General features: G+C 34.0%; 1 protein-coding gene across 1 annotated transcript; it reads right to left on the bottom strand.

The window, feature by feature from the left end:
- Nucleotides 1–5,416: 5,416 nt before the first annotated feature.
- Nucleotides 5,417–6,370, bottom strand: LOC114542054 (uncharacterized protein K02A2.6-like). Its single transcript, XM_028561803.1, has one exon. The coding sequence runs from the start codon at nucleotides 6,368–6,370 to the stop codon at nucleotides 5,417–5,419; it is 954 nt and encodes a 317-aa protein (XP_028417604.1).
- Between the last annotated feature and the right edge of the window lie 4,637 nt (nucleotides 6,371–11,007).

Here is an 11,007-nt window from a genome sequence, read left to right as displayed (position 1 = left end):
AATATTATATTCCTGGACAGCTTTTAGCATCATGATTGATAACTCAGTTTTCTTTTGGTGTAATATTTCTTATACTATTAGCGAAGATATAGACGAAGTGAAAAGATCACAACATACATCACAAAGGTGATATGAATCAACATATCAAGATGTTACTATAATTCTACTTTTAAAATTTTTAATAATTCTTGAATCTTACATGGCTAATCATGGCATATATTGAATAAGTCTTCGGGGTTAAAATAAGAATAATTCTTTGTTATACTTATACTTGCTGAAAATCTTCTGAGAGGGATGACGAAGGAGGCTGCACAGTTTTTACGTATATCGTTCAAAGCAGCTTTAAAAGCTGTAAAATATTATGACTCTTGGACAGCTTTTAGCATCATGATTGATAACTCAGTTTTCTCTTGGTGTAATATTTCTTATACTCATTATTGAAGATATAGACGAAGTGAAAAGATCACAACATACATCACAAAGGTGATATGAATCAACATATCAAAGATGTTACTATAATTCTAGTTTTAAAATTTTGAATAATGCTTGAATCTTAGATGGCTAATCATGGCATATATTGAATAAGTCTTCGGGGTTAAAATGTAATAATTTCTTTGTTATACTTGACACTTGCTCAAAATCTTCTGAGAGGGAGACGAAGGAGGCTGCACAGTTTTTACGTATATCGTTCAAAGGCAATTTTAAAAGCTGTAATAATATTATGATTCCTGGACAGCTTTTAGCATCATGATTGATAACTCAGTTTTCTTTTGGTGTAATATTTCTTATACCTATTAGCGAAGATATAGACGAAGTGAAAAGATCACAACATACATCACAAAGGTGATATGAATCAACATATCAAAGATGTTACTATAATTCTACTTTTAAAATTTTGAATAATGCTTTAATCTTACATGGCTAATCATAGCGTATATTGAATAATTCTTGCGAGGTTAAAATGTTAATAATTTCTTTGTTATACTTGACACTTGCACAAAATCTTCTGAGAGGGATGACGAAGGAGGCTGCACAGTTTTTACGTATATCGTTCAAAGCAGCTTTAAAAGCTGTAATAATATTATGACTCTTGGACAGCTTTTAGCATCATGATTGATAACTCAGTTTTCTCTTGGTGTAATATTTCTTATCATTATTGAAGATATAGATGAAGTGAAAAGATCACAACATACATCACAAAGGTGATATGAATCAACATATCAAAGAGGTTACTATAATTCTACTTTTAAAATTTTGAATAATGCTTGAATCTTAGATGGCTAATCATGGCATATATTGAATAAGTCTTGGGTTAAAATGTGAATAATTTGTTTGTTATACTTGACACTTGCTAAAATCTTGTGAGAGGGAAGACGAAGGAGGCTGCACAGTTTTTTTGTATATCGTTCAAAGGCAATTTTAAAAGCTGTAATAATATTATGACTTTTGGACAGCTTTTAGGATCATGATTGATAACTCAGTTTTCTTTTGGTGTAATATTTCTTATACTTATTAGGAAGATATACGAAGTGAAAAGATCACAACATACATCACAAAGGTGATATGAATAACATATCAAAGATGTTACTATAATTCTTCTTTTAAAATTTTGAATAATTCTTGAATCCTACATGGGTAATCATGGCATATATTGATAAGTCTGGCGGGTTAAAATGTTAATTATTTGTTTGTTATACTTGACACTTGCTGAAATCTTCTTAGAGGATGACGAAGGGAGCTGCACAGTTTTTACGTAATCGTTCAAAGCAGCTTTAAAAGCTGTAAAAAATTATGACTCTTGGACAGCTTTTAGCATCATGATTGATAACTCAGTTTCTCTTGGGTAAATTCTTTATACTCATTATTTGAAGATATAGACAAGTGAAAGATCACAACAACATAACAAAGGTTATATGAATCAACATATCAAAGATGTTACTATAATTCTACTTTTAAAATTTTGAATAATGCTTGAATCTTAAATGGCTAATATGGCATTATTGAATAAGTTTGAGAGGTTAAAATGTGAATGATTTGTTTGTTATACTTAACACTTGCTTAAAATCTTGTGAGAGGGAAGACGAAGGAGGCTGCACAGTTTTACGTATATCGTTCAAAGCAATTTTAAAAGCTGTAATAATATATGACTCTTGGACAGCTTTTAGGATCATGATTGATAACTCAGTTTTCTTTTGTGTATATTTCTTATACTTATTAGGGAAATATAATGAAAGTGAAAAGATCACAACATACATCACAAAGGTATATGAATAACATATCAAAGATTTACATAATCTTCTTTAAAATTTTGAATAATTCTGAATCCTACATGGGTAATCATGGCATATATGAATAAGTCTGGCGGGGTTAAAATGTTAATTATTTTGTTATACTTGACACTTGCTCAAAATCTTCTGAAGGATGACGAAGGAGGCTGCACAGTTTTTACGTATATCGTTCAAAGGCAATTTTAAAAGCTGTAATAATATATGACTCTTGGACAGCTTTTGATCATGATTGATAACTCAGTTTCTCTTGGTGCAATATTCTTATACTTATTATTGAAAATAGACGAAGTGAAAAGATCACACATACATCACAAGGTGAATGAATCACATATCAAAGATGTTACTACAATTCTACTTTAAAATTTTGAATAATGCTTGAATCTTAGATGGCTAATCATGCATATATTGAATAAGTCTTTCGGGTTAAAATAAGAATAATTTCTTTGTTAACTTGATACTTGCTGAAAATCTTATGAGAGGGAAGACGAAAGGAGGCTTTAAAGTTTTTACGTATATAGTTCAAAGACTGCTTTAAAAGCTTAATAATATTATGATTCCTAGACAGCTTTTAGCATCATGATTGATAACTCAGTTTTCTTTAGTGTAATTTCTTATACTTATTAGCGAAGATATAGATGAAAGTGAAAAGATCACACATACATCACAAAGTGATATGAATAAACATATAAAATGTGACTAAATTCTTCTTTAAAATTTTGAATATGCTTGAATCCTACTGGCTAATCATGGCATATATGATGAATAAGTCTGGCGGGTTAAAATGTTAATAATTTCTTTGTTATACTTGACACTGCTCAAAATATTCTGAGAGGGATGACGAAGGAGGCTGCACATTTTTACGTATATCGTTCAAAGGAATTTTAAAAGCTGTAATAATATTTGATTCCTGGACATCTTTTAGCATCATGATTGATAACTCAGTTTCTCTTGGTGTAATATTTCTTATACTCATTATTGAAGATATAGACGAAGTGAAAAATCACAACATACTCACAAAGGTGATATGAATCAACATATGAAAGATGTTACTATAGTTCTACTTTTAAAATTTTTAATAGCTTGAATCTTACATGGCTAATCATGGCAATATTGAATAAGTCTTCGGGGTTAAAATAAGAATAATTCCTTTGTTATACTTATACTTGCTCGAAAATCTTCTGAGAGGGAAGCCGAAAGGAGGCTTTAAAGTTTTTACGTTATAGTTCAAAGACAGCTTTAAAAGCTGTAATAATATTATCATTCTTGGACAGCTTTTAGCATCATGATTGATATCAGTTTCTTTTGGTGTAATATTTCTTATACCTATTAGCGAAGATATAGACGAAGTGAAAAGATCACAACATACATCACAAAGGTGATATGAATCAACATATGCAAGATGTTACTATAATTCTACTTTTAAAATTTGAATAATGCTTGAATCTTACATGGCTAATCATGGCATATTGAATAATCTTGCGGGTGTAAAATGTTAATAATTTCTTTGTTATACTTGACACTTGCACAAAATCTTCTGAGGGATGACGAAGGAGCTGCACAGTTTTTACGTATATCGTTCAAAGCAGCTTTAAAAGCTGTAATAAAATTATGACTCTTGACAGCTTTTAGCATCATGATTGATAACTCAGTTTTCTCTTGGTGTAATATTTCTTATACTCATTATTGAAGATATAGACGAAGTAAAAGATCACAACATACATAACAAAGGTGATATGAATCAACATATCAAAGATATTACTATAATTCTACTTTTAAAATTTTGAATAATGCTTGAATCTTAGATGGCTAATCATGGCATATATTGAATAAGTCTTGCGAGGTAAAATGTGAATAATTTGTTTGTTATACTTAACACTTGCTCAAAATCTTGTGAGAGGGAAGACGAAGGAGGCTGCACAGTTTTACGTATATTGTTCAAAGGCAATTTTAAAAGCTGTAATAATTATGACTCTTGGACAGCTTTTAAGATCATGATGATAACTCAGTTTTCTTTTGGTGTAATATTTCTATACTTTTAGGGAAGATATAGATGAAGTGAAAAGATCACAACATACATCACAAAGGTGATATGAATAAACATATCAAAGATGTTACTATAATTCTTCTTTTAAAATTTTGAATAATTCTTGAATCCTACATGGGTAATCATGGCATATATTGAATAAGTCTGGCGGGGTTAAAATGTTAATTATTTTGTTTGTTATACTTGACACTTGCTCAAAATCTTCTGAGAGGGATGACGAAGGAGGCTGCACAGTTTTTACGTATATCGTTCAAAGGCAATTTTAAAAGCTGTAATAATATTATGACTCTTGGACAGCTTTTAGGATCATAATTGATAACTCAGTTTTCTCTTGGTGTAATATTTCTTATACTTATTATTGAAGATATAGACGAAGTGAAAAGATCACAACGTACATCACAAAGGTGATAAGAATCAACATATCAAAGATGTTACTATAATTCTACTTTTAAAATTTTGAATAATGCTTGAATCTTAGATGGCCAATCATGGTTTATATTGAATAAGTCTTTCGGGGTTAAAATAAGAATAATTTCTTTGTTATACTTGATACTTGCTGAAAATCGTCTGAGAGGGAAGACGAAAGGAGGCTTTAAAGTTTTTACGTATATAATTCAAAGACAGCTTTTAAAGCTGTAATAATATTATGATTCCTGGACAGCTTTTAGCATCATGATTGATAACTCATTTTTGTTTTGGTGTAATATTTCTTATACTTATTAGCGAAGATATAGATGAAGTGAAAAGATCACAACATACATCACAAAGGTGATATGAATAAACATATCAAAGATGTTACTATAATTCTTCTTTTAAAATTTTGAATAATTCTTGAATCCTACATGGCTAATCATGGCATATATTGAATAAGTCTGGCGGGGTTTGTAATATTCTTTCTGTATGTATCCTTATTCTAACTCTTGTATATTTCTTAACCCTACTACAATACTCTCTTGTTCTATCTACCTCCTTAATTAGTCCTGTCAACATAATGTCAATCATCTCTATTTTAGTATTATAATTAGTTATTATTATATATTGTATTATCTGTATATTACATCACTCCCCTTTTTTGAGAAAGTGTTTATTTCCACATTAATGGGTTACCGTATCTTTGCGGTGCTCTTCTGTCTCTCGTTGATCTCCTAGCTATGTTCAGTGGAACTTCGGGTGTCGATTGAGAATTGTTCTGTCCTGCCTTCGCATTCTCTGCATCTTTTCCTTTATACTCTTCGTCATCGACGTCAGTATCTACCTCTACTTTTTTCCCGGGGATACGTTTAAAGTGTGACACGTTTCTTGTTATTTTGTGTCCATCTTTACTTTGTGCTGTAACTTGCGATCTGTTTGTTCCTATAACACGATATGGTGTGGTGTCAAAATTTGTTGTCAGCTTGTTTTGTTTTCTCTGTCTAACCAAAACACTATCACCGACAGCGATGTTACGATGTTTAGTTTTCCGACGATTGTCTGCGTACTGCTTGTTATACTCTTTTCCTGCCTTGTCATTCTCTCGTGCTTGTTTGTGTCTGTTCACAATGTTACGTTTACTGATCATTGGAAGTTTGCCTTTTACCACACGATTGAATATTAACTCCGACGGTGGTACTTTGGTAGTCGAATGTGGCGTTGTTCTGTATTGAAGTAGAAACCTGTTTAGCTCTTGTCTCCACGGTCTTCCTTCGGCTTTAGCAGTTCTTAAAGCTTTGCCTAAGGGCTGCATGAATCGTTCGGCTTCGCTATTACCTTGCGGCCAATATGGTGTGGAATATAATACTTTAATTCCTAACGCTCGAACATATCGTCGATATTCTTCTCCGTTAAAAGGAGGGCCATTGTCCGTTTTTAACGTATCTGGTATGCCATGCGTTGCGAACATTTTGTCCAACTTAGGTATAACCGTTGAAGCTTTAGTTGACGACACGATTTCCACTTCTGGATACCTGGAGTATCTATCGATCACTACTAGAAGATATTCTCCAGATGGTAACGGACCGTAGAAATCGGCATGAATAACTTCCCAAGGTCCCTTTGGCATGCTCGTCATAGACAGAGGTTCTGGTGGTTTTGGCTTTCCTACCGCTTGACATGGAATGCATTTCGCCCGGTGTCTTTCACTAATTGATCTATATTAGGAAACCATATTTTTTCTCTTAAAAGTGCCTTGGTCTTTGTTAGTCCCATATGACAATCATGAGCAATATCAATGGCTCTTTGTTGAAGGCTTTCTGGAATTACTATTCTGGCACCACGGAGTATAACTCCTTTCGTTGTAACGGACAGCTCGTCTTTGATTTGCTTGAACTGTTTAACAATGTTGTAGTCCCACTTATTTAGTTTGATTGCTGCTCGAACACCTTTTAACACTTCGTCTTCATCCGTCGCTTTTATAATTTCTTCAATTGTCATGGTCTTCGGAACGCTGTTGAGTGCGATAAAGTTCACATATTCTTCGGTCATGCGTTGCTGTTCGAAGCTTGTTTCTACTGGGTGCCTAGAGAGATAATCAGCAGGATTCGTTCGTCCTGGTCTATAAATAACTTTGAATGAATAAGGTTGAAGTCTCAGAACCCAGCGCTCAACACGGGCAGATGCTTTTGCGTTTCTGTTGCCGTATATGACCTCAAGAGGCTTGTGGTCAGTGACTAATGTGAAATGCGAACCATATATGAAGAGATGGAAGTGTTCTATTCCCCAGACGATTGCTAGGGCTTCACGCTCTTTTTGTGCATATCGCTTTTCAACTTTCGTCAGTGCCCGACTGGCGTAGGCTACGACTCTCTCATCATCTTTGCCTGGCGTTGATTGTGATAAAATAGCGGATATACCTACTGGACTTGCATCTACTGTGATATATGTGTCCTTTTGAGTGTCAAAATATGCCATGCACTCGTTCGCTGATAGTGCAGATGTCAATTGTTGGAATGCCTTCTGATGAACGTCTCGCCATTCAAATTTCGTATTTTTTTTTGTCAACTCACGTAACGGTGCTGTTATTGTGGCAAAGTTTGCGATATAGCGACTACTGTAATTGGCCATGCCTAATAAACTTCGGACATCGTGTACATTTGTGGGCGTTGGTGCATTTTGTAAGTCCTTTACGCGTTTGGGATCTGGTTTCGTTCCACCTTCTGAAAAGACTTGTCCAAAAAAGTCTAAGCTTTTATTTAGAAATGTGCATTTTAATCTGTTAAGTTGCAATCCCTTGTGGTAAAGCCTCTGTAAGCATTTATCTAAGTTCTCATCATGTTCTTGTCTCGTTTTCCCATAAATTATTATGTCGTCCGCAATGTTCCTAACGCCTTGTAATCCTCTCAATTGTTCTTGTAGAGTGAACTGAAAAATCTCTGCGGCTGCGTTAGTCCCGTAATTCAAACGTTTGTATCTAAATAGTCCTTCATGAGTGCTAAAAGTTGTGATATAACGACTATTTTCTTCTAACTCTAATTGATGGTACGCCTGTGAAAGATCTAGTTTTGAAAACCATTTCGCACCGTTTAGTTCAAGTCGAATATCTTCTACTGTCGGTATTGGGTGTCTAACTCGGTTAATCGCTGAATTTGCTTGTCTCATGTCAACGCACAGACGCACTCCGCCATCCTTTTTGGGGACTATCACTATGGGAGAAACCCATGGGGTTGGTTGTGACTCTGGTACTCGTTCAATAATGTCACTACGCTCTAACTGTTCTAATTCGGCTTTCACTTTTTCTCGTACGTGAAAAGGGATACGCCTTTGTGGCTGCGCTTTTGGTGGGTGTGTCGAATCAATATTTAATTTTATCTGCTCACCTTTTAACTTGCCTAAACCATGAAAAACTCTCTCATTTTTCTTTAAAATCTGATCGATTTTTCCGTCTCGATTGGTTTGCGTGACACCATGTATATGTAAACTTATTAATCCAAGCTCTTGGGCAGTCGAAGCAGATATAAGGTTCCCACTGTCCGGGCTATTAGCTACATAGAATGTTGCGACTGTGACTCTTTTATGTGTCTCTACTAATGCCTCGAATTTTCCAATAAATTTAACTGGTTTATCAGCGGTATATGCAAATGCCTTAATGTTTGTACTTCTCAACTTTACACCGTCCATTTTCTCATACGTATACTTATCTATAACATTAATTGTTGCACCAGTATCTATTGTCGCGTCAAAAGAGGATTTGCAGACAGTAACACGGACTTTGGGAGTGTTTTTACTACGTACAGAATATAAATAATCTTCATTTTCATCAGTACTGTCTGAACGATCGCTCTCATTGGGTTTCAGAGGGTTTAGGTGTCGTTTGCTGGTTTTTCCCTCTTGTTTCTTATAGTAATTTCGTGTAGTATTGTCTCGTTTAGGCTTGCCGCGACATACTTTAGAAAAATTATTCTGCTTACCGCATTTATGACAACTTTTCCCTTTCGCTGGGCAAACGCCTTGATGGGGATATGAACCGCCACAAAAATGACATCTTCTCGTTGATTGTATTGGGGCTATGCTGTTGCTGTTCTGGTCCTTTGATTCTATGTCTCGGGCTTGATATTTACTCTGCTCATCCCTGCGGCCATCGAGAAGGATATCTTTGAGTGTGTACTGAGGATCTCTTAGGGCTTTCTTGCGTATTCTTGAAGAAGTCCCTGCCATTATTATCTGTTGTTCTACTTCGAAGTCAACATCAGTGAACCCACAGGTTTGAGAAAGCTTTCGTAATCGGGTATGGAATTGTTCTAAAGTTTCCGATTGTTCCTGCTTAGCTTCTCGAAATTTGTATACTTCATAGCGGCGATTTTTTTGTGGTTCAAAGTATTCCCTAAGTTTTGTTTTGGCACGCTCATAGTCATCGTCATCACCTGTATCATTTAACTGTCGAAATATCTCACGGATGCGCGAGCCAGCTTGATAAAGAAGAAGCGCTCTTTGTCGCCTTTTATCTTGAATTCCACTAGCGAGTAGAAACATTTCAAAGTCTGCGAGCCATGTGTTCCATCGCGTCGCTAAGCTAGCACCGATTTCTATGTCTGGGTTGAATTCTGCTATGGGTTGTATCGAAAGAGACGATGTCACTGTTTGTACATTTGTATTATCTTCTTGGACGTTTTCTTCTGCCATTCTCGTCGCCAATGTAATATTCTTTCTGTATGTATCTTTATTCTAACTCTTGTATATTTCTTAACCCTACTACAATACTCTCTTGTTCTATCTACCTCCTTAATTAGTCCTGTCAACATAATGTCAATCATCTCTATTTTAGTATTATAATTAGTTATTAATATATATTGTATTATCTGTATATAACAGGGTTAAAATGTTAATTATTTTGTTTGTTATACTTGACACTTGCTCAAAATCTTCTGAGAGGGATGACGAAGCAGGCTGCACAGTTTTTACGTATATCGTTCAAAGGCAATTTTAAAAGCTGTAATAATATTATGATTCCTGGACATCTTTTAGCATCATGATTGATAACTCAGTTTTCTCTTGGTGTAATATTTCTTATACCTATTAGCGAAGATATAGACGAAGTGAAAAGATCACAACATACATCACAAAGGTGATATGAATCAACATATGCAAGATGTTACTATAATTCTACTTTTAAAATTTTGAATAATGCTTGAGTCTTACATGGCTAATCATGGCATATATTGAATAAGTCTTGCGGGGTTAAAATAAGAATAATTTCTTTGTTATACTTGATACTTGCTGAAAATCTTCTGAGAGGGAAGACGAAAGGAGGCTTTAAAGTTTTTACGTATATAGTTCAAAGACAGCTTTAAAAGCTGTAATAATATTATGATTCCTAGATAGCTTTTAGCATCATGATTGATAACTCAGTTTTCTTTTGGTGTAATATTTCTTATACTTATTAGCGAAGATATAGATGAAGTGAAAAGATCACAACATACATCACAAAGGTGATATGAATAAACATATCAAAGATGTGACTATAATTCTTCTTTTAAAATTTTGAATAATGCTTGAATCCTACATGGCTAATCATGGCATATATTGATGAATAAGTCTGGCGGAATTAAAATGTTAATAATTTCTTTGTTATACTTGACACTTGCTCAAAATATTCTGAGAGGGATGACGAAGGAGGCTCCACAGTTTTTACGTATATCGTTCGAAGCAGCTTTAAAAGCTGTAATATTATTATGACTCTTCGACAGCTTTTAGCATCATTATTGATAACTAAGTTTTCTCTTGGTGTAATATTTCTTATACTCATTATTGAAGATATAGACGAAGTGAAAAGATCACAACATACATCACAAAGGTGATATGAATCAACATATCAAAGATGTTACTATAATTCTACTTTTAAAATTTTGAATAATGCTTGACCTTACATATCTAATCATAGCGTATATTGAATAATTCTTGCGAGGTTAAAATGTGAATAATTTGTTTGTTATACTTAACACTTGCTCAAAATCTTGTTAGAGGGAAGACGAAGGAGGCTGCACAGTTTTTACCTATATTGTTCAAAGGCAATTTTAAAAGCTGTAATAATATTATGACTTTTGGACAGCTTTTAGGATCATAATTGATAACTCAGTTTTCTCTTGGTGTAATATTTCTTATACTTATTATTGAAGATATAGACGAAGTGAAAAGATCACAACATACATCACAAAGGTGATAAGAATCAACATATCAAAGATGTTACTACAATTCTACTTTTAA

Source organism: Dendronephthya gigantea, unplaced genomic scaffold (genome assembly GCF_004324835.1).
Source record: "Dendronephthya gigantea isolate DGI-Jeju-01 unplaced genomic scaffold, DenGig_1.0 000331F, whole genome shotgun sequence".
Taxonomy (NCBI): domain Eukaryota; kingdom Metazoa; phylum Cnidaria; class Anthozoa; order Malacalcyonacea; family Nephtheidae; genus Dendronephthya; species Dendronephthya gigantea.
The sequence above is the reverse complement of the archived record's forward strand: the minus strand, read 5'-3'. Positions and strand labels throughout refer to the sequence as shown.